This window comes from Zophobas morio, unplaced genomic scaffold, assembly GCF_036711695.1.
Source record: "Zophobas morio isolate AGI-343-1 ecotype UQ-CSIRO unplaced genomic scaffold, CSIRO_AGI_Zmor_V1 ptg000008l, whole genome shotgun sequence".
NCBI lineage: Eukaryota > Metazoa > Arthropoda > Insecta > Coleoptera > Tenebrionidae > Zophobas > Zophobas morio.
The window spans coordinates 13,032,490-13,055,048 of NW_026972113.1; the positions used below are offsets into that span (position 1 = coordinate 13,032,490).

At 36.7% G+C, this 22,559-nt stretch overlaps 4 protein-coding genes across 4 annotated transcripts; 1 reads left to right on the forward strand and 3 right to left on the reverse strand.

Annotated features, from left to right (window-relative positions):
- Window positions 1–242: 242 nt before the first annotated feature.
- On the forward strand, window positions 243–8,662 carry Cad86c (Cadherin 86C). The gene is made up of 4 exons (XM_064050962.1): window positions 243–337; window positions 990–1,636; window positions 5,267–5,699; window positions 5,750–8,662. Exons 2-4 carry the CDS (start codon window positions 1,001–1,003, stop codon window positions 8,551–8,553), a joined length of 3,873 nt encoding a protein of 1,290 aa, XP_063907032.1. The 5' UTR covers window positions 243–337; window positions 990–1,000; the 3' UTR covers window positions 8,554–8,662.
- Window positions 8,663–10,915, reverse strand: LOC135125394 (uncharacterized). The gene is made up of 3 exons (XM_064050963.1): window positions 10,805–10,915; window positions 9,515–10,057; window positions 8,663–9,460 (listed from the first exon to the last, which is right to left on the reverse strand). Exons 1-3 carry the CDS (start codon window positions 10,808–10,810, stop codon window positions 8,750–8,752), a joined length of 1,260 nt encoding a protein of 419 aa, XP_063907033.1. The 5' UTR covers window positions 10,811–10,915; the 3' UTR covers window positions 8,663–8,749.
- A 372-nt stretch (window positions 10,916–11,287) lies between these two features.
- LOC135124883 (protein obstructor-E) lies at window positions 11,288–12,815 on the reverse strand. Its single transcript, XM_064050105.1, has 4 exons — window positions 12,683–12,815; window positions 11,969–12,190; window positions 11,698–11,892; window positions 11,288–11,639 (listed from the first exon to the last, which is right to left on the reverse strand). The coding sequence occupies exons 1-4, from the start codon at window positions 12,723–12,725 to the stop codon at window positions 11,410–11,412; spliced, it is 690 nt and encodes a 229-aa protein (XP_063906175.1). The 5' UTR covers window positions 12,726–12,815; the 3' UTR covers window positions 11,288–11,409.
- A 4,550-nt stretch (window positions 12,816–17,365) lies between these two features.
- On the reverse strand, window positions 17,366–18,923 carry LOC135125397 (protein obstructor-E-like). The gene is made up of 5 exons (XM_064050968.1): window positions 18,789–18,923; window positions 18,536–18,736; window positions 18,000–18,206; window positions 17,619–17,832; window positions 17,366–17,569 (listed from the first exon to the last, which is right to left on the reverse strand). The coding sequence occupies exons 1-5, from the start codon at window positions 18,820–18,822 to the stop codon at window positions 17,521–17,523; spliced, it is 705 nt and encodes a 234-aa protein (XP_063907038.1). The 5' UTR covers window positions 18,823–18,923; the 3' UTR covers window positions 17,366–17,520.
- Between the last annotated feature and the right edge of the window lie 3,636 nt (window positions 18,924–22,559).

The following is a 22,559-nucleotide window of genomic DNA, read 5'->3' on the forward strand; positions in this document are numbered from 1 at the left end:
CGCGTGAAATCTTCAAAAAATGATGGCGCCAATTTACTATTCCGAGATTTTATCTTTCCGTGCATTTATTAGCGGAACAGTGTTCTCAAGAAGTAGTCCAGCACGGAATCGATCTCTGTTGTATGTGTAGGGGTCTCCAGGCGACCGGCTATGACCAGAGTGACCAATACCTTTATTACCATACCCATACATTAACTGGCGTCACGAAAGTAAGGGCGAACTACCCTACTTTAAGAAACGCGCTCGACGAAATGCTGTGATTCTATTTAAGGCTGTGTGAAGTGAGGTGGTGTAGTTTTGTGATATGAATTTTTGCTAGCTGGAATATTTTAAAAAGGTAGGCGACAAATAAATAAGTAAACAAAAAATCAAAGTCAGTGCTAAAATTGCTTTGGCGAAATTTAGTTGCACATCTGCAACATACAATTATAAAAAAAAATGTTTTTCTTGCATTGAATGCACACCGTATTTCTTGGAAGCATAAAAAAACAATGAGCTGTCACATATTTCCACAAATGCCCCCACACGTGCTCATCTACATACAATAATTGATTTCGAATTATTAAAGTATTGATTGGCAGTAGCCATTCTCGATAATACTAATGAATTATAAACATGGTCGTCTGGTTGAATTTGTTTATTTGTGTATTGTCCGTCTTCCCAGTCTATATTTTCCACAAGCTTGCATACATTAGGAAAACTAGGCCAGAGTTTTGCATATCCAATAATAAATAGCAAGTGTTCAAAAAATAACACGCGAAGAAAAATTCTTATCACGTGTTGAAGCTATTTAAATTAGCATATTAATTCTGGCCTATGAATATTTAAACCGAACGAGAATAAAAACGATTAATAAATAAATAATAACGTTGTGTCGAAGCAATAAGACCTTGACAGTGAAAGCGGATTCAATCAGTCACAAAAAATCACTTTCATCTATTTTTCATACTTCAATGGTTCGCAATGATTCTATTTTTTATAAGTTGCAGGTGATTCGCCAATGCATCCTCCCCACGCCCTCCTATGGCTGTCCCTCCTCACCGCCACCCTTTCCCTCCCCGAATTCGACCGAAGCGCCCTCCTCCAGCAAGTCCTCATCCCCGCCGATGCCGCCCTCAACTCCGTTATCTACCGCCTCCGCGCCTACGACCCCACCATCGAGTACCCGCTGGTCTTCACCATGGAGAACGACCCACGTACCGTCTCCCTCGACAGCCTGAACTGCACCCACTTGAACTCCATTTGTCACGCAAACGTGGTACTACGGAAGAAGTTGGAACCTGGACGCTTCTACGACTTCACCGTGGCAGTCCAGAACCAGAGGGGCGACTCAGCCAGACTTAATTGTTCGTTCAGAGCCACCAACGCCACTACTCCCATTAGCGACATTTTTCCTGGAGCCCCCACGCTCCTGATGGTGTCTGAAGATGCGCGCCGAAACACGGAGTTGGGGAGCATCACGGCGAAGGGTCACCCCGACAAGAGAGACGGCGTGGTGATGGAGCTCTGGGGGGGAACACAATTCGGGCTCCACCAGAAACTAATCAACAGTAGAGACGCCCAAGCCACCGTGGTACTTTTAGGGACGCTGGACTACGAAACGACCACCGTACACCATCTAACCATCTTGGCCAACGTAAGTGATTTGATGGCAGCCCCGTAGCTACGGGGGGGCAAGAGGGGGCTGAGCCCCCCCTAGCAGTTGTGGTTGCCCCCCCTGGAAAACTTATACATTATAAATTTCAAATTAGTAATAAAATTTCAATATAATGCCGATTGCCGAAGCATATTAACTGGCCCCACCCGCCCCACCTTTATTTTCGTACAGGGTATATTATTTGGCAATATCACCTTACCGTTGATGTTGACCGTATAAAAAAATGAACATGTCACATTTTATTCCATAGCCTACTATGTAGGTACTTGAGAAAAGTCAAAAATATTATATGGATTTTCTAAAAATTGAGCTTTTATTGAAAAAATCGACAAAAAATTCTGAGATGTAGATCTCGATGAGCTTAATCAAAAAACATAAGGTCTTGATGGTCCCAGACCAAGATTTTTCAAAAATTCGGTTCCAAAGTCGACATTTCAAGATTTCTGAAAAATTACATTTCTTTTGGCGGCTCTGGAAAAATTGTACGAATTTTCGAAAAAATAAAACCAAAAAAAAAACATTTGGAGATCGAAATCAATAAAAAGATCCCTTCTGCTAGTTTTAGAAAATGCGTGGGAAAAGTCAATTTTTTTTTATAGATTTTCAAAAATTGAGCTTTTGTTGAAATTGGCTGAAAATCTACAAAAAATTCTGAGATGTAGATCTCGACGAGTTTAGTCAAAAAACATAAGGTCTTGCTGCTATTCGGTTTCCAAGTCGAATTTTTAAAATTTCTCAAAAATTATACTCCTATTTCTTTTGACGATTCTAGAAAAATTTTACAAATTTTCGATCAAATAAAACCAAAAACAACATCTGAAGATTGAAATAAATAAAAGAATGACTTTCGGTAATTTTTGGAAATGCTAAGAAAAGTCAAAATTTATTTAGTTTTCAAAAATTGAGCTTTTGTTAGAGTTGACAAAAAATTCTGAAATATAGATCTCGATGAGCTTAATCGAAAAACATGTTCATGCTCCCGGAGCAAAATTTACGAAATATTGGGTTCTACCTAAAATTTCTAAAAAATCTCAAAAGTGACTTAAAAAAAAGTTATTTCTTTATGCGATTGTGGAAAAATTCGACGAAATATCAAAAAAATAAAACCAAAAATAACATCTGTAGATCGAAATCAATAAAGAGATCCCTTTTGCTAATTTTCGAAGATGCTTGGGAAAAGTCAAAAAATGTATATGGATTTTCATAAATTGAGCTTTTGTTGAAATTAACAAAAAATCAACAAAAAATTCCGAGATGTAGATCTCGATGAGCTTAATCCAAAAACATAAGGTCTTGATGGTCCCAGACCAAGATTTTCGAAAAATTCGGTTTCAAAGTCGACATTTCAAAATTTCTCAAAAATTACATTTCTTTTGGCGGCTTTGGAAAAATTGTACAAATTTTCGAGAAAATAAAACCAAAAACAACATTTGGAGATCGAAATCGATAAAGAGATCCCTTTTGCTAATTTTCGAAAACGGTTGGGAAAAGTCAAAAACATTTTATGGATTTTCAAAAATTTAGCTTTTGTTGAAGTTGACTAAAAATCCACAAAAAAATCTGAAATGTTGATCTCGACGAGCTCAGTCAAAAAACACAAGGTGTAGATGGTCCCAGATCAAGATTTTCGAAACATTCGGTTTCAAAGTTCAAAAATTACATTTCGTTTGGCGATTGCTGAAAAATTTTACGAATTTTCAACCAAATAAAACCAAAAACAACATCTGGAGATCGAAATCAATAAAGGAATCCCTTATCTGAGTGGCTTAAAAGTACAAGAAAACACTTCAAAAGTGACGTTTCTGAAGAATTTTAACAGTTTTCTTGTATCTACGAACGCCAGAATGCATAAAATTGACCTAAACGTCTCCTTTTCCTATTCTGAGTCGATTCTGCATGCTTTAAGTGTGTTTGGTGGCTCAGAACCATCAAAAAACGTTGAAATATAGTTCAAATTCAATAAAATTCGACAAAAATACAGTTTCTAGCTAAAATTTGATGGTTTCGTTGCACTTTCCGAGCCCGTAAAGTCAAAAATTTGATACAGGTTCTCAAAAATTGCCATATTTCTTCCGTCGATTCTGGAAAAATTGTAAGAATTTTCAAAAAAATTGAATCCAAAACGATTTTTGGAAATCGAGATGAACAAAGGAGTCTCTTTTGATAATTTTTAAAAATGCTTGGGAAAAGTCAAAAATTTTATATGGGTTTTCAAAAATTGAACTTTCGTAAAAGTTGACAAAAAATTCTGAAATATAGATTTGGACGAGCTTAAAAAAACATGACAGGTTCATGGCTCCGGATCAAAATTTTCGAAATACTCGGTTTCGAGCTCGAATTTTCAAAATTTCTCAAAAATTACCATATTTCTTTTGGCGATTGTGACAAAATTGTACGAATTTTCGAAAAAATAACCAAAAACAACATCTGGAGATCGAAATCAATAAAGGAATCCCTTTTGGTAATCTCGAACGTGCTTGAAAAAAAGTCAAAAATTTGACACAGGTTCTCAAAAATTGCCATATTTCTCCCGTCGATTCTGAAAAAAAATTAGAATTTTAAAAAAAATTGAATCCAAAACGATTTCTGGAAATCGAGATGAACAAAGGAATCTCTTTTGGTAATTTTCGAAAATGCTTGGGAAAAGCCAAAAATTTTATATGGGTTTTCAAAAATTGAACTTTCGTAAAAGTTCACAAAAAATTCTGAAATATTGATTTCGACGAGCTTAAAAAAACATGACAGGTTCAAGGTTCCGGATCAAAATTTTCGAAATACTCGGTTTCGAGCTGGAATTTTCAAAATTTCTCAAAAATTACCATATTTCTTTTGGCGATTATGGAAAAATTGTACGAATTTTCGAAAAAACAACATCTGGAGATCGAAATCAATAAAAGAATCCCTTTTGGTAATTTCGAACGTGCTTGAAAAAAGTCAAAAATTTGATACAGGTTCTCAAAAATTGCCATTTTTCTTCCGTCGATTCTGCAAAAAATGTAAGAATTTTCAAAAAAATTGAATCCAAAACGATTTTTGGAAGAAATCGAGATGAACAAAGGAATTCTTTTGGTAATTTTCGAAAATGCTTGGGAAAAGTCAAAAATTTTATATGGGTTTCCAAAAATTGAGCTTTTGTTAAAGTTGACAAAAAATTCTGAAATGCACATTTCGACGAGTTTAAAAAAACATGACGAGTTCATGGTTCGTACCAAAATTTTCGAAATATTTGGTTTCGAAGTCGGATTTTTAAAATATGTACTAAACATGCAAAAAAATAAACTCAAACAAATTGGATGTTACCTATATGACAGCTGTTTGTGAATCTACATTCTCTGTTTTAACCAGCATTTTAACCAAGTACCGTACTAATTTTTTGGACTTCGACAGGTTTTTACGAAAATTTAGCGTAAAAAATCGGCGTTTCCAATTATTTTAATGTTCTTTCAAATATAAAAACTCAAAAAAAATAAAGTAGTTATCTGAGTGTATTATTAAAATATAAATATTTACATGAAGCCCCCTCTGTCGACAAACTTGCCCCCCCTGAATAAGTTTTCTAGCTACGGGGCTGTTTGATGGTAGTACTCTAGGTGACTTGATTGTTCGTAGGACCCATGGACAATTTCGTCTGAGGACACGCGAAATATCGCGTCGTGGCCCTTCCTCGTCGCTGTTATCGACGTACAAGACACGCCCCCAGTCTTCACTCTGGCTCCACCCACGACCACTCTAAGCCCCGCCTTGTTACCAGGTGACCCGGTGCTGCGCGTGCACGCCGAAGACGGTGACCGGGGAAACCCGCGCGACATCAGGTACGGACTAGTACCAGAAGGCAATCCGTTCACCCCCTTCTTCAACATCTCGGAGCAGACGGGCGAGCTCCGACTGGTGCGACCTTTAAGCGACATAACCTCAATTTCACACAGCGGGCAGCCGTTCTTGTTGACGGTGATAGCCGAAGAGGTGCGGACTAACCCGAACGAACCACCGGCGCAGGCCTCCACGGTCACTCTAGCTTTGATACCCCCAGGAGTTCGCACAGGTCCGTATCATCTAACTTTACTTTTTTTTTTTACTAAATTAGTATGATAGGTAGCCCGATTTTTGGCGCCACGGAATATAGTACCCTTCTAGACGAAAACTCTCCACCTGGTACCGTCTTGGACTTGCCTCAGAGCGAAATCGTGGCTCAAGGTAACCACGTGTCGTTGAGTCTGAGTGGCAACAATGGTACCTTCGACGTGGTACCCACAGTAGTGGAAAACGACGGGAAGTTTGAAATTAAAGTACGGGATCCGACTCTCCTCGACTACGAAAAGTGGCACTCGGTTCAGTGTTACATCGTGGCTAAAGAAATCGGGGGCAATTTCACTACGCGAGCTCGATTGGAAGTACTACTCAATGACGTTAACGACAACGGGCCTGTTTTTACCCAGACAGAGTACAGAGCGTCAATTCCGGAGAACGCGGTGGCTGGAACGGTCGTGGTTAGGGTGGAGGCTACAGATGTTGATAGACCCCCAGGGAACAAAATTCGCTACACCCGTCTGTCGGGTACGGGTAGTACCTTCTTCGACTTGGACCCGTCGAGTGGGGTTATCACCGTACTAAACCCACTGGGTCTGGACGCTGAAGCCACCCCAGTGATTACTTTCACGGCTGAAGCGGCCGACGAAGATGGTCGTGGTACCACCAGCAGTACCATCGTCACGGTCACTCTGATCGACCTAAACGATGAAAAACCCCAATTTGAGAAAAACGTCTACGAGTTTATTCTGAACCAAGATAAGAGTGCCTTCACTACTCGAGCTTTCGTCAAAGCGATTGACAAGGATATTTCGTCCCCGAACAACGAAGTTCGGTACGAACTTATCAAGGACTTGGACGGGGTACGACTAGACGAAAGAAGCGGCGAATTAGTGGTGACCCGAACTTGGTCTAAGAACCGGGTTGTTAGTACTGTTGCCAGAGCGTGGGACTTGGGAGTACCTCGATTATCAACTGAGTGCGAAATTCGCATCTACCCCCCTGATGGTCAATCCAGACGGATGGTCTTCATAGTTCCCGGAAAGCACCCAGACTTGGACGCTTTAAGAAAACAATTGAGTGTGTTGACGGGTGCTAGGATCACCATTGAGGAAGTGAGACCGTACGTGGGGGACGAACCCGGAGCCAAAGAAGTCGGTAGTGGCTCTGGCACCGACAGAAGCGTCGTCGTGGTCACCGCTACCTACTCCGACGATATCATCGATGTCAACACAGTTCGCCAGGTTTTCGACGAAAAACACACCACCCAAATCCAGAAAGCTTCTAAAACCACGGGCAACCTCTGGTGGCTCTTGATTCTTCTGATAGTACTAGCTCTTTTGTTAGCTCTTATTCTGATCTTGTGCTGTATTTGTCAAGGTTGTCCTTTGTACGTCCCCCCCAAACGTCGCAAAGTGGTGTCAGCGGAAATCAAAAAGGTAGTCCAAGGAGAGGGACTAGGCAAAGAGAGCAAAAGCGTCCAAGTGGCTGAATGGTTCGGACGAAGAGAAGCCTGGACTCCTGAGCACGTCATGGTAGACAACGAAGCCGAGTCTTTGCGCAGACACGAGCAAGAACGAGGTTCCGACAGAACAGAAGCTAGAAGAAAATTGGAAAGAGAAGTATCCAGGGACCAGTTGTACATCCGTGAAGGGAACGCCGATATTCTTAGATTGATCACGCGAGGAAACGACAACGCCTACTACGTCACAGACAGCGGCAAAGACATCCTAATGAAACGATTCATAGATCAGCAACAAGAAACCAGAAGCGTGAATCTACCAAATGCGGTGAGTCGTCTGCAGACAGAGCACGAACTCTTGGAGGCGTCTTTAAGACAACAGAACGCCCTCTTGAGACAAATTCTGCAAGAAAGAGAAAGAGACTTAAGATTGGAGACGCAGTCACTACCCGCAGGTACTCAAACGGACCAAGACCAAGAAACCCAAACCGAACCTCTCTTCTTACGACGAAAAGTCCGTTCTGACAATGACGCGAGTGACGGGAGCGACGACGAAGTCGCTCTAATTCGGGCAAGAGCAAGACGAAGAAGACCACACTTGAGGAAACTGAAGACCCCAATCCAGGAAGAATCAGAAGTGGAAGAAAAACCAACCAAAACTAGCGCGAAGCGCGTTAATGTTCGACACACCAAAACTAGCGAACTCAGGCAGAAGAAAGCATCCGCTAACACCAGAAACATCAAGAAGGAAGTTCTAAGAGAGATTTCGGCGTCGTTGGAGTACAGCAACTCCGACGAAGATCGAAAAGAGGCGTACTTTTCTGAAGATAGTTTAGAAGAAATCAGTCCGCGATCTGAGAAGACGACGGATTCGAGTAGACTCAAGTACCACTCTGAGTCAGATCTTCGACTACCGTCTCCCACTCCACGGAAAGAAGTTACGTCGCAGAGTCAAACCGATCTTCGTGAAGACAAACCCCAGAAGAAGAAATCGAAGCGGACTTCGAGGTACATGGAGTGGTACAAAAAGCAACCGAAAGGGAGTAAGAGTGACGACACGAAGAGTTCGAAGGGGAAGATTAGGAAAACGTCGAAAGAAAAGGAGGTTAAAGAAAGTGCGAAGAAAGTGTCGAGTCGGTTGTTGCAGGACACCGAATCTAGCTCTAGGAAGAAAGTTGAACCCAAGAAGAACGTACCAGGGCCTGAGCACCCGCTTCTTCAGCACTCGGAGCACCGTTTCGAGGTTCAGTATCCCAAAACGAAGAAACCTGATGAAGATAAAGATACAGATTCGGGGATTGCGTTGGCCAGGCTTCCAAAAGCACAGAAGAAGAGCGTGTTTACGATAGCTTACGACGACATGCATACGAGTCAGTTGAGGCCGGATAGTACTAGTCCACCTGTGTAATTTTCTGTCTATTTTGTATATTTTCGTAATTAAAAGAATGTCCTCTGGTGTTAACCCACTAGATCTTCGGTTCTAACCTAGATCTACATAACGACAATAAAAAAAACACTCAAACTAAGTTGTTTTTATTTAAATAGCAACATAAATACACTCTATGAGAGCTCATAATATAAATAAATAAATAAATATTGTTATCTCACTTCGTCTTCACTCTATGGCCAAACGCCTCATCCCCACCCCTCCTCATCTCCTCTGTAATCAAATCCTCTTGGGAGTAGTCGTCGTAAAGCTCCTCCCCGTCGTCCAATTGACCACTATCATCCCGTATATCTTCTCCGTCTTCGGGAACGTAGATCGAAACAGGTACCTCATTCTTCTTTTGTAAACTACTATTCAACTGCCCGGCTGCTTGTAAACTCGCTAAGGCATCCCCGGCCTCTTTATTTGGTAACGTGATGTAGTAACCCTCAGTAACATTCTTCTCGCTGGGTTTAGCATCCGGGACACTGTTACCATTATCTCTGGTATCGAAGTAGTTCTGGACGTACTGTGACTGTATGATGGATTCAGAGGCTTCAGGCTCGAGATTATAAGTGGCGGTGACCAGAGACGATGGGTCTCTTCGTGTGGGTTCGTCGTGGCCACTCTTATCCATGGCGAATTGTTCAGGTGCAGGCTCCACATAGTTCTGCTGGGTTTGTTGGAGGTAATTCGGGAGTAGTGGAAGGGTAATCGTCGACGGGTTAACCAGATGGTACTGATAAAGGTCATTGGGAAGAGTGTGAGTTTCGTAGTAGGTCTTGAACACCGTCTGCTTAGCAAAATCGGGAGCTTCGGTCACTTGGTACTGATGCGCTTTTTGAATTTGGACATAGGTAGCTACTTCTGGGTATCTCTGCATCTGGAACTAAACAAGTCGTGTCAGATTATAAAATAGTTGAATTAGTATCTAGTGACTTACTTTCTCCGCCCCTGGCTCCACCTTCTGCCCCACTGGCCTATCCGCCAAGCTCAAATTCGGGGCAGGAATAGTATGTATGGGCCCCTTCTCCCCAATCTGCTTGATCGTCTGGATATTATTCAAGACGTTGTTACTCTGGATCTGGAAGTCGTACTCTTGGGCTAAAATTGCCGGCGACGACTGGAACGTCTTCTTGGGTAAAACGGGGGCGGAAGTCACGAAATACTGCTCGGTGGGGGTGGACCGGAAGGTCGTTTGGGTGTTCTTCCAGAAGCTGCGCACCGGAACGGCGACGGGGCGGTTGACGGAGGCCGCCGCCCCCATTTGGATTTTGTGGTGGGGGGGCATGCGCACGGGGATCGGGGGGCGGATGGGGGGGCGCTGGCGCGATGGGGCAGGGCGCGGGGGCTGCTGCTGCCACTTCTTGATGGGTTGCTGGTAGGGCGGGGGCTTGGGGTAGTGGGCGGGGTTGCGGAATTTCATGCGAGGGTACTCGGACAGGGCGAGAGGGAGCAGGGCGACTAGGAGGGCGAAGACGAAAGGCTGGAACAAAAGTGTGATTTATGCAACCAACAATACACTAATTTCTGAAAAACAATTATTCGTGTGCTTAAATTAATGTATGGGTTTGTGATTTTCAAAATAGTTGTTTTAACTTAAAAAAAAACAACTACTTAGATGCAGTTTTGATTTTTAATAGCTGGAAATTGGGGTGTGAGTTATGCAACCAATAATGCGTGTTTTTGGATGATGTTTTACTAAATGGTTGTTCGGTTTTGTGGTGGTGACTAATCAGAATGTAACAGGGCCGGAATTAACGCATTTTGTGGACAAGGAAGTCCTCTGTAGGTCATCTTATAGTATGCAACATGCAGGTATTCAGTGACCTGGATATTACAAGTAGCACTGTTTTAGAAGCTCGTGTAGGTTTACTAGTGCAAAATGGAGAAATCTATTAGAAAAAAAATCTAGGTCAATATCTATCGACAGGTTTTTCCTTCCGGTAAAATTTATTATTTTTTTAACAATTATTTTTATATTCGAATGTAGTGCATAGTGGGTCAACGGACTCTCACTTTGGCCAAAACCTGTACTCTACATTCCGTGTGTCAAGAAAACAAATATTCTGATTAGCAAAAAAAAAAATTTTTTTATTTTCCAAAATTACTAAATTTCAATGATCTCCAAAAACCCCACACTTGATTAAATAAAATCGCCAATTTTGACTAAAATTTAAAAAAGCGTGTTTCTTTTTGTACAATAAAGCGCTTAAATCAGTTTTCAACTTACCTTCATTTCGGAAAATCGAAGAGTTTGCTACAAGCTCATGTATGAAGAAGACACACTTAAGTCGGCCACTGCAGTCAAAACACACTCAGTAAACTGAACAATTAGGTCAGTGAACCAACTTATATATCAGAGAGAAGACATTCAATTCGGAATCTTCTCTCACATCGCTGTTAAATTTCCGATCGGTGAAAACTCTAATTATTGTCTATATAATTTAACAACTGTCACTTTTTTCGCTTTGATTGCTAGTAATTTCGATGAAAGTGCCAAGGAAAATGCGCTTTTTGGGTCGGTAATCGTGTCGTTCGTGCGTGACGCACTTCTGACATCTTTTTTTCAGTTCTATGACTCTTTCTTTGACTTTATGGTTGATTTGATTAATTATCAGTTATCACTGATTAAATAAACAGCCATCTCTAGTCGTTTCATGTTTATGGGAAAATCAATCCAGGTTTCGTACTTCTGTGATTAAAACTAAACCAGTAAAAATTCCAGTTTTAATTTATTAAAACCATATGTACAAACATCAAGAACCAACAGAGTAAATTAAATTCCGAAACAAGAGGATGAAAAAGACAAATAAAATTTTTTTTTATTGTTGAAACTTATTTTCTAAGGTGGTTGGCACAGTGTGGAACCAGTTCTGGTTCTTCACAGGTGAGAGAGTTCTGGTCGAAGGCTTTTCCGTCACCGCAGGAAATCAGACGCGGGAATCCGTTGACACACGTGATGAGGCGGCTGCAGTCTCCGGGGACGGCGAACCTGGGGTAGGGCCAGAACTTGGCGGCGGGGGTATTAGACGGGACCTTGGTGGGACACTTGAAACCCACCACAGCTGAAACAAACACCCTCAAAATTTGACAAAAATCCGTCCATAAATAAGAAAGTAGTACCTTCCGGATTGCACACCTCCAGAAGGAGATCTGGCCAGTTGCACCCGTGGATACGGTCGTCGTAGACCAATCCAGGCTCGCATTGCTGGGGCAAAGGTTCTCCGTGGGCACACTTGATGTAGTTGGTACTGCAAGCCTCACTCTCCGGGTATATTCCGAATTGGTACTCGCAACCAGGGCTACTGATCGGGGTCACTTAAAAAAGAAAGTTAGATTTATTGTTTTATCTTATTGTCACCACGACAAGAATATCGTGGTACTAAAAAATTACGGTCAGCTTTGCGATTTCCGCAGTCCACGGCCCAGTGGTAGTTGCAGTGGTGGTGCGCAGCTCCTTTCCCGTCGAAGAGTAGGCCATTTTCGCACTGTTCCACCGTGAGAGTACCATTGGTACACAAGAAGAACAGGTTGCAGGACTCGGGGTGGGCGTACGCTTGGACTCCGTGTTGCTCCGGGCAGCTGGGGGCATCTTGGAGCAGGACTCCAGCGTTGACTGAAATCACAATTGTAGTGGAACGGTACTACCAAATTCCATATTCTGGCGCAAAAACGCGGCCAGATGTGGAACGACCACTAGAAACTTCTCGAACATGCAAATTTTTACAGATTTTCGTTTCTAAACGAAAGTACTACCTACGGAGAAGCAATTATTTATGGTAATTAAACAGCGGTTTTAACAAAACCATAAAAGTAAACTTGAGGAATGTCAAGTAGGTCGTACTTTCTGGTACTGTTTGCAATGGAGGTGCGGAAGCGTTCGCGTAATAATTCAGACGCGTGTACATGAATAGAAATGTCATAGGTTAGTCAGTTTGCCAAAATTGAAAAATCTAGTATGCGTATTATCTAAAAACTTGAAGAATGTGTGTTAGTTTAAAGTGTGACACTAATCGGATCACTTTCACTCGAATAGTACTCGAAAATGTAGAACAGTACCGAAAGATGTTCCACAATTTTTCCAAAAAAACCACAATATGGTACTTACCTGTCGAGAGGACGGAAAGAGTAACCAGCAGAAATACTCTCATGTTGCCTTATCCTTGATAACTGGTACTAACAGCGGCCAAGTCGCACCAACAACACTTTCTATACTACAAAAATGTGTGGTTTGTGCTGCACATAGTACCACTCACTCGTGGTATTTCGCTCGGGTTGGTGATATATTAATGAGACAATAAGAACTAATTGGGCCACGCTATCTTTTTTTTTTTTGGTTTTGCAGACATATAATAGTAGTACCTTGTCAAGGTCACGGGATTTTGCTTAGACTGTACTTCCTCCAGACGTGCACTAACTGTATTTAGTGGTACCATATATAGGGTGTTGGCTACTTCCGTACTATTTGTTTTAGTCGTTATTGTACGCAGTAATTTAGTTATTGTGTAATATGTGAACCAGAGCAGTGAAAGTTACTTAAAACTGTTAAGTTGTTTCATACTTGGGTACTTTTAAGTCTTTCGAGGTCATTAGCTCGGGAGAACCGAGCGGCAATATTGAGCGGTTTGCCACAAAAAAGTGAGCTTGAAACCATTTAAACACAAAAGGAAAATAAAAAAAATAGCTATAATTCTATAACTATAAATGGTTCATTTTAAACATGAGGGTAGCCCAAAAATTTCAAAACAGATAATAAAATCCGTGGGACAAATTTTTAAACAATGGGAGGTTTAGCGAGACGGTTTGATAACTAAATAAATGGTACAATGACAGTTACGTAAGGTATAACCATAAAAACGCACCTATTTTGAACCAGTTAACACGTAATTACCAAGTTCATAAATAAATAATAGTTTTTACTTTTCAATTAATTTTTAGATTTTCAATGTCTCAATTTTTTTTTTGTATTTCAGTTTTAATTATTATTATTTTTCGATTTTTGATTTCTCAATTTTTAGACTTTTTGATTTTTCAATGTTTCGATTTAACAATTCTTCGATTTTTCAATTTTTGCTTTTTAGATGCATATTTTAAGATTAGATTATTTTAATTTTTCGATTTTACAATTTTTCTGTTCACGATTTTTGATTTTTGGATTTTGTTATTTTCAAACTGGTGCTTTTTATTTTTCAGTTAGATTTTTTTAATAGATACTTTGATTTTTCAATGTTTCGATTCCGCTTTTTCGATTTCTCAATTTTTGATTTTTCCACTTTTCGATTTTTTCACTTTGCCGATTTCTGAATTGCAATTTTTCTTTTCACATTTCAGTTTTGTATTTTTCAGCTTTTCGACTTTTAGATTTTTCGGTTTTTCCCAATTTCTGAATTTTTGGATTTCTTGATTTCCCAACTTTCCGAATTTTATATTTCCCATTTTTCAACTTTATCAAATTTTCGACTTTTCACCATTTTCCGTTTTTCGGCTGTCAGTATTTTGATTTCCCAATTTTTTTACATTTTCGACTTATTCGACTTCCCAATGTTCTGATTTTCCAATTTTTAGGTTTCGAATATTTTAATTTTTCGAGTTATTTTCTTCACTGAAATTTTGATTTTCTAGTTTTTTTAATTTCTCAATTTTTCGACCTCCGTTTCCCGATTTTTGATTTTTCGACTTTTCGATTTTTCAAGTTCCCAATTTCTAAATTTTCGATTTCTCGATTTTTCCAGTTTCCGAATTTTCAATTTCTATATTTCAATTTTGCGACTATCGGTTTTTCAAATTTTCAACATTTCCACTTTTTAATTTTTCCATTTTTCGGTTTCCCAGTTTCGGATTTTTGAGTTTTTCGAGTATTTCGTTTTTTGGCTTTTCAGTATTTTTATTTCTCGGTTTTGGATTTTTCAATTTTTCGATGTTTCGATTTCACGGTTTTGATTTTTTTAATTTTTGGGCCCCCAGTTTTTGAACTGATATTTTGATTTCCCCGATTTTCTGATCTTTCGACTTTTCGATGTTTCAACTTTTAGATTTCTCGATTTTTGATTTTTCGGTTTTTCAATTTTCTCATTTCTGAATTTTTGATTCCTTGATTTTTCGACTTTTCGATTATTCAAATTTTCGATTCTTCAATTTTTCGATTTTTCAGTTCTTCGACTTTTCAGTATCTTGATTTTTCAAGTTTTTTATTGTTCGATTTCTCAGTTTTGGATTTTTCAAATTTTCGACTTTCCGATTTTTCGACTTCTTTATATTTTGATTTCTTCAATTTTAGATTTTTCAATTTTCCAAATTTTCGATTTCTATATTTCAATTTTTCGGTTTTTCGAATTTTCAACATTTTAATTTACCAATTTTTTGACTTTTCAACTTTTTGATTTATTAATTTTTTGGATTTTTCGATTTCCAAGTTTCAGATTTCTTGGTTTCGAATTTTTCAATTTTTGTGTCTCTGGTTTTTTGACTGCTATTTTGATTTCCTTGATTTTCTGATTTTTCGACTTTTCGGTGTTTCGACCTTTATAGATTTCTCGATTTTTTACTTTTAGAATTTTCAGTTTTTCAATTTTCTAATTTCTGAATTTTCGATTTCTTGATTTTTTGACTTTTCAAATTTTCGATAGTTCAATTTTTTGATTTTTCAATTTTTCGACTATTAAATATATTGATTTTTCGATTTCTCAGTTTTGAATGTTTTAATTTTTCGACTTTCCCGTTTTACGACGTAAATATTTCGATTTCACAATTTTTCGATAAACCAAATTTTTGATTCTTCAATGTTTCGATTATTCGTTTCTTCAACTTTCCAATATCTTGATTTTTCAAATTTTTGATTGTTCGATTTCTCAGTTTTGGATTTTTCAATTTTTCGACTTTCCGATTTTTCAGTTTTTCGATTTTTCGTCTTTTCAATATTTTAATTTCTCAATTTTTCGATTTTCCGATATCTCGGTTTTGCATTTTTCAATTTTTTGATTGATATTTTGATTTCCTTGATTTTCTGAATTTTCAAGTTTTTCAATTTATTTATTATTATTTTCTGATTTCTGACTTTTCGCTTTTTCAATTTATCAATTTTTCGATTTCCTAATTTTTCGATTATATATTTAAATTTTCGTTTCTTCAATATTTTGATTTCCCGATATTTTGATTTTTTAATTTCTCAGTTTCGGATGTTTGAATTTTTCGACCTTCGGGTTTTACGAATTCGATACTTTGAATTCCTCGATTTTTTGAATTTCCGACTTTTCTATTTTTCGACTTTTAGATCTCTGGATTTTTCAATTTTCGATTTTTCGAATTTTTGATTTCACAGTTTTGCGATTATTCAACAAATTTTCGATTTTTCAGTTTTCCGATATTTTCATTTTTTCGTTTTTTCAATGTATATCTTGATTTTTCAATTCTCTGAGAAATTTTTGGATTTCTCAGTTTTGGATTTTTCACATTTTCGACTTTCCGATTTTTCAACTTTTCTATATCGATTTTTTGATTTTTCAACGTCTCAGTTTTTCGATATTTCAAGTTTTAAAGTTCTCAATTTTTAATTTCTCTATTTTTCAAGTTCTCAATTTGTAAATTTTCGATTTCTTGATTTGTCGGCTTTTCGACTCTGATTATTTTAATTTCTCGATTTTTCCAGTTTTCAGTTTTGAATTTTTCAATTTTTCAATTTCCCAACTGTTCGATTTTTACCCATTTTCGGTTTTTCATAGGTTTTAATTTTTAGATTTCTCAATTTTCCAAATTTTGGATTTTTTTATATTTCAATTTTTCGAGTTATTTGGTTTTTTCGACTTTTCAACATTTTCCTAATTTTTCAATTTTTCAATTTCCCAGTTTCGGATTTCTTAGTTTTTCGACTTTTCTATCCATATTTTGATTTATTCGATTTTTTGATGTTCCAACTTCTCGGTTTTTCGATATTTCAAGCTTCAAGTTTTTCGATTTTCTATTTTCTCAATTTTTCGACTTTTTGATTTTTCAATTACCCTGGTTCTAAATTTTCGAATTATTTCAACTGTCCCACTTTTACCGATTTTTCGATTTCTAAAATTTCGACTTTTCAAATTTTTCAATTTTTAGAATTTTGAATTTTCCAAATTTTCGATTTTTCGATTTTCAAATTTTTCAAATTTTCGACTTTTGGATTTTTCGATTCTTCGATTCTTTTTCTCAAAATTGTAAAATCACAAAGTCAAGAAATCGAAAAATCGCAAAAGAGAAAAACTGAAAAATCAAAAAATCGAAAAATCAAAAATTGGAAAGTCCGAAAATACCAATAAAAAACTAAGAAATCGAAAAGTCGAAAAGACGGAAAAGTGAAAAATGTAACAATCGAAAAACCGAAAATTCGAATAACCGAAAAATTGAGAAAATAAAAAATTGAAAAGTCAAAAAAAAATCATAAATCGGACAACCAAAGAGTCGAAAAGTCGAGAAATGAAAAAATCGAAATTCCAGACGTTAATAAATCTAATTATAGTTAAGAACGATAACTTTTAAGACCTATTAGTTACTTATTTACCCAATTATAGCTACCAATTTAGCTTAAAATTTCGCACCTCAAATTATCCACCGAAAAATAAAACGCGAATTAATTCGGCTCAAATTTGGAACCGGTTGCCAAACCGGTACCAAAATGTCACCCATTAATTAAATTTCATACAACTACCATTTGAAGGCTAGTTAATAAAACAACAATAATGATAAATAATAAATAACATTAACATAAAAAGGTGCTAAAATGTGAAATGTGAATTATCAGACTAGAATTAAAACGAGAAAGTTGTTTGATAACTTGTCTTTTTTTTTTCATTTGAATACATTCCTAAAAAAGAAATTGGCGTACAGCGTGCTGCAAAAAGCAGGTCACACTTTGTTCGCTAATACAAAATAAAAAAAATACACACAATGTAAAAAAAATTAAAACTACTTCATTCTTCAAGCTTTCTTCGTCTTCGACTTCTCTGCCTTTTCGTAGAAGTCCTCACTGTAACAACAAAGAAATAATTAACGATTTAAAATCGGACCAAAGTTACCATCCAGGGACATCTTTGGGGTCGTCACACGAAAAAGTCTCTTCGTTGTAGACCAACCCCTTGGTACACGACCCCTTTTGGGGCATTACCCCGTTTCTACAGATGTAGAATTTGCTGCAGTCTTCCGGATGGGCGAAAGTGGGGTGGGGTAACTTGCGACCATTGGGACCCAAAGTCTCTTCTTCGGGACACGAAAAACCATCATCTAGCTTGTCTGTAAAAAACGTAACTATTAGTTAGGAGTTTTTATTAGTTAGATGGTTACGTTTAGCTTGTATTTTTCTCTTCAGTGGATAAAAATTAACTCACTGGTGAAAAATTGGCGCTTATGGATGGTTTTTAATTAGTTAAGAGTTTTATTAGTTAGTTATTTTTGCAAACCTCGTTTAGCTTTTTTGCAGTCTTGTCTTTTACTGTTGTCGGCCCACGCGCACGTGCTGGAGGTGTCGTCGTAGATGAGGCCGGGGGGACAGGGGAGTTCGTGGGGTACCCCATTGACGCAGTTAAAGAATTTATCACAAGCTAGGGGATCGGAGTGGCGGTAATAACCATTGGCGCGGGGGCACCCGGGGCTGGGTTGGGGTTCCTCTGAAAAATAACAGCTAAATCATAGCTAAGAATTTTCCAGTTATAGTTAATAAAAAATGTAATGACAGTAGTGATAATTAAAAATCTAGCACTCGTCACAATTTTTGACCAAACTACTTTCAAAATCCCGCAATTGAGAACACCCTCACTTCAACCCACATGACGTAACCATTAACCAATCAATAAGTTCCCACGGCACCCATCTTCAAAAAAACCCATCAACCATAAAGGTCATCCAAACCGCTTTTTCTCCACAAAAAAAGAAGAAAGCCCATCTTCCCTTACATAACCCATCAAAATCAAAACCAACCCATGCAAATGTCACTTACGTAATTCGGTTCGCTCATCGCAATCCACGTTCGCTGGGATATCGCACCTCTCGTGATTGGGGTCCCTGGCGTCGAAAACCAGCCCATCTGGGCACAGTTTCTCCTCGAACTCGCCCTTAGAGCAGACGTAGTAAAGGTCACATTGGACCGGATCCGGGAAAAAGCCCGTCCTGTCTGGACACTTGAACTGGCAGGAGCAACCTGAAGCGAGTTGGAGGAATTGGAAAATTGGAGAAAAGCGAAGAAAACTCACCGGTTATGAAGATCAGAGCGAGGAGAGTTTTCATTTCTTGGTCTTGAATGGGTGCTGGAGGAGTGAAGAAAGGCGTGCGGTTTGCAAAGATTGCGTTGTTTGACTGAGTCCATGGGTCGGTGGGCAGTTCGCGGGTGCTGGGATGGGGAATGGATGGGGAGACGACACGATTTTGATGGGTTTATTTATGGGTTTGGTGCGAAGATGGTGGTGTGGGCGGCGGAAGTATAATTGGATAACCTTGCTGATTTTTTCTGGCGAAGAAATTGTAAACTTGTTCTGTTGGATAATAGCGGATACGTAATCAGCGCACTGAGGTGTGAATGCTGGGGAAGGATAGAGGAGGTAAAGACTTAGGTGGAAAAGGATAGAAATTTTAACGTTGGCTTTATTAATTAATGAACAAAATAATGAATAAAAACATGAATGAATTATCAATTACATTTCACAAGCTCCTAATTTTTAAATCACTTAAAGCTCATATAATTAATTGATAATTATTGATTCCGGTTCCGAGAACTAAGACTTGTCTAGGTACACCATATCCCCCCCCCCCCATTATATAATCTGAAAAATCGAGAAATCGAAAAATCGAGCAATCCAAAAATTGAAAAATCGAGAAATTGAATAATCGAACAATTGAAAAATTTTAATTTAGAACATCGAACAGTCAAAAATGGAAAAATAGAAAAACTGAAAAATTGAAAATTTGCGATCTCAAAAAATCGAAAAATCGGGAAGTCGAAAACTTGAAAAATTGAAAAATATGGAAATGGAGAACATGAAAAGTCGAAAAATCGAGAACTTGAATAACCGAAAATTTGGAAAAAAAATGGAAGTCCAAAAATTGAAAGAAGAATCGAAAAATCAAGGAATTAAGAAATCTAAAAATTGAGAAATTGAAAAGTTGTAATATCGAAAAACTGGCAAATATAGAAATCGAGAAATCAAAAGTTAAAAAAGTGAAATCTGAAGATTCGAAAAACTGAAAAATCGAGAAGTTGGAAAAATCGAAAAACCGAAATCTTGAAAAATTCGGAAATTGAAAAATCGAGAATTTGAGAAGTCGAAAAATCGAAAAACTGAGAAACGAACAAATGGAAAATCAAAAAATGGAAAAATCAAACGGACAAATTGAAAATTCACGATCTCAAAAAATCGAAAAATGGAAAAGTCGAAAACTTGAAAAATTGAAAAACTGAAAAACTGAAAAGTCGAAAAATCGAGAACTTGAAGAATCGAAAAATCAAGAAATTGAAAAATTTTAAAATTGGGAATTTGAAAAATTGGAAAATCGAAAAATTGAATGAAAAATCGAAAAACTGAAAAATATAGAAATGGAAAAATTGAATAAGTGGTAATCTGCGCAATCGAAAAATTGTAATATCGAAAATTTGAAATATGGAAGAGTCGAAAAATAGCAAAATCAAAAAGTCGAAAAATCTACAAACTGAGAAATTGAAACATTGAACATTAAAAAATCGAAAAATCAAAAACTGTGAAACTCGAATATCGAAAAATTGAAAAATCAACAGTTTGAATTATCGAAAAGTCGAAAAAAGTATAAACAAAAAACAAAATTGGTAAATCGTAAAATGGAATGAAAAATTTTAAAGTCGAAAAATCGGAAAACTGAAAAAACAGAAACGGGGAAATCGAAAAATCGAAAATTTGAAAAATCAGTTCTTCATGATTTGATTTTTCAATCAAATTTACGAGCTGAAAAATAGCAAATTTCAAAATTTCAGGAGTCGAAAAATCGAAAAGTAGGAAACTGAGGAATCGAAAAAATTGAAAAATTGAAAAAGTGGCAATCTGAAGAATCGAAAAATTGAAACAACGAAAATTTGAAATATCGAAAAGTCGTAAAATAGAAAAATCGAAAACTGAAAAATCCAAAATTCGATAAATTGAAAAATTGAAAAACATAAAAATCGACAAGATGTAAAAGTCGAAAATCAAAAAATCGAAAAATCAAAAAACTGTAAAACTTTAATTATCGAAAAATTGAAAAGTCAACAACTTGAATCATCGAAAAGTCGAAAAATGTAGTATAAATTAAAAAATCGAAAATTCCGGAAATTGAAAAAGGCATAAAGTCGAAAAAGGGAGAAATTCAAAATTGAAACATCAAAAAATTGGAAAATCCAAAATTCAAGAAATTGAAAAATCGAATAATCGGTAAATCGTAAACTGGAATAAAAAATCTAAAAGTCGAAAAATCGAGAAACCGGAGAACTGAAAAAATAGAAATCGGGAAATCGAAAAACTGGAAAATCAAATCATGAGGAATTGAAAATTCGAAAAATTTGAAGAAACGCGAAAGAGTTGAAAAAGCGAAAAGTCTACGAACTGAAAAATTGAAAAATCGAAAAATCCTAAACATTGAAAAATCGAGAAATCGAAAACAGGAAACGAAAAATTGAAAAAATGAAAATTCGAGATAATCAGAACTCCAACAAGTAAAAAATCTAGAATCTAAAACATCGAAAAATTGAGAAATTTAAAATTAAAAAATCGAAAAATCGAATAATCGGTAAATCGTAAAATAATTTGAAAAATCTAAAAGTCAAAAAATAAAATATGGAAATCCTAAGAATTGAAAAGTCGAAAAATTTGAAAAATCGAAAAACTAAAGAGTCGAAAAATTGAAAAATCTGCAAACTGAAAAACGAAAATTTGAAATAATCAAGACTCTAAAAATTGAAAAATCTAAAAATCAAAAAACTAAGTAACCGAAAAATTGAAAAATTTAAATTTAAAACATCGAAAAGTGAAAAAAATGAAAATTTGAAAATTCGCGACGTCAAAAAATCGAAAAGGCGAAAACTTGAAAAATTGAAAAATCTGGAAATAGCGAAACTGCAAAATCGTAAAATCGAAAATTTGGAAAAATCGAAAAATTTATCAAATCGAAAATTGGAAAAAATGGGAAATCGAGAAATTGAAATGTGAAAAATTGAAAAATTGACGAATCAAAAAATAGAAGAGTCAAAAATAAAAAAATTGCAAAACTAACATAGAAAAATTGAGAAATCTAAAAGTCGAATAATTGAAAACTGGATAAATCGAGATTGAAAGAATCTCGAGGTATTCTGGTGTTTTGTTTTTGAAATATGTAAACTGAAAGGAAAAGTCGAAAATTCAAGAAATCGTAAAATTGAAAAATAGAGAAATCGAAAAATTGTGAAATCTATAAATCGAAAAATTAAATGAAAAGTCTAAAAATCGAAGAGTCGAAAAATCAGGAAATTACAAAATCAAAAAACTAAAAAATATAGAAATCGAGAAATGGAAAAATTGAAAAAATGAGAATCTGAAGAATCGTTAAATTGAATAATAGAGAAATTGAAATATCCAAAATTTGAAATATACCTAGAAGAGTCACAAAATTGTAAAATCGAAAAGTCGAAAAATCGACAAATGAGAAATTGAAATATTGAAACATCAATAAGTCGAAAAATCGAAAACTGTAAAACTGAAATATCGAAAAATTGAAAAATCAACAATTTAAGTAATCGAAAAGTCGAAAAATGTACAAATTAAAAAATCGAAGATTCGATGAATTGTAAAAAACCCAAAAGTCCCAAAATCAAGTTAACAAAAAATCGAAAAACTGAAAAATTCTGAATTGAAACATCGAAAAATTGAAACATTATATATTTGAAATATCCGAAGATCGAAAAATGGAGAAATCCAATACTTGAAAGTCGAAAAATCGAAAGGTGGAAAAGTTGCAAAATCAAGTAATCGAAAATTGGAAAAGTTGAG

Bases quoted from the DNA above. Each gene is read 5' to 3' on its own strand.
- Cad86c (XM_064050962.1), top strand. From the start codon at position 1,001: ATGCATCCTCCCCACGCCCTCCTATGGCTGTCCCTCCTCACCGCCACC. The intron at 1,637-5,266 runs GTAAGTGATTTG...GATTGTTCGTAG, and splicing joins ATCTAACCATCTTGGCCAAC to GACCCATGGACAATTTCGTC. The intron at 5,700-5,749 runs GTCCGTATCATC...TTAGTATGATAG, and splicing joins ACCCCCAGGAGTTCGCACAG to GTAGCCCGATTTTTGGCGCC.
- LOC135125394 (XM_064050963.1), bottom strand. The intron at 9,461-9,514 runs GTAAGTCACTAG...CGACTTGTTTAG, and splicing joins TGGAGCCAGGGGCGGAGAAA to TTCCAGATGCAGAGATACCC.
- LOC135124883 (XM_064050105.1), bottom strand. From the start codon at position 12,725: ATGAGAGTATTTCTGCTGGTTACTCTTTCCGTCCTCTCGACAG. The intron at 12,191-12,682 runs GTAAGTACCATA...TTGTGATTTCAG, and splicing joins TCTTTCCGTCCTCTCGACAG to TCAACGCTGGAGTCCTGCTC. The intron at 11,640-11,697 runs GTACTACTTTCT...TGTTTGTTTCAG, and splicing joins GGAGGTGTGCAATCCGGAAG to CTGTGGTGGGTTTCAAGTGT.
- LOC135125397 (XM_064050968.1), bottom strand. From the start codon at position 18,822: ATGAAAACTCTCCTCGCTCTGATCTTCATAACCG. The intron at 18,207-18,535 runs GTAAGTGACATT...GTTATTTTTCAG, and splicing joins CGATGAGCGAACCGAATTAC to AGGAACCCCAACCCAGCCCC. The intron at 17,570-17,618 runs GTAACTTTGGTC...TTGTTGTTACAG, and splicing joins CCCAAAGATGTCCCTGGATG to TGAGGACTTCTACGAAAAGG.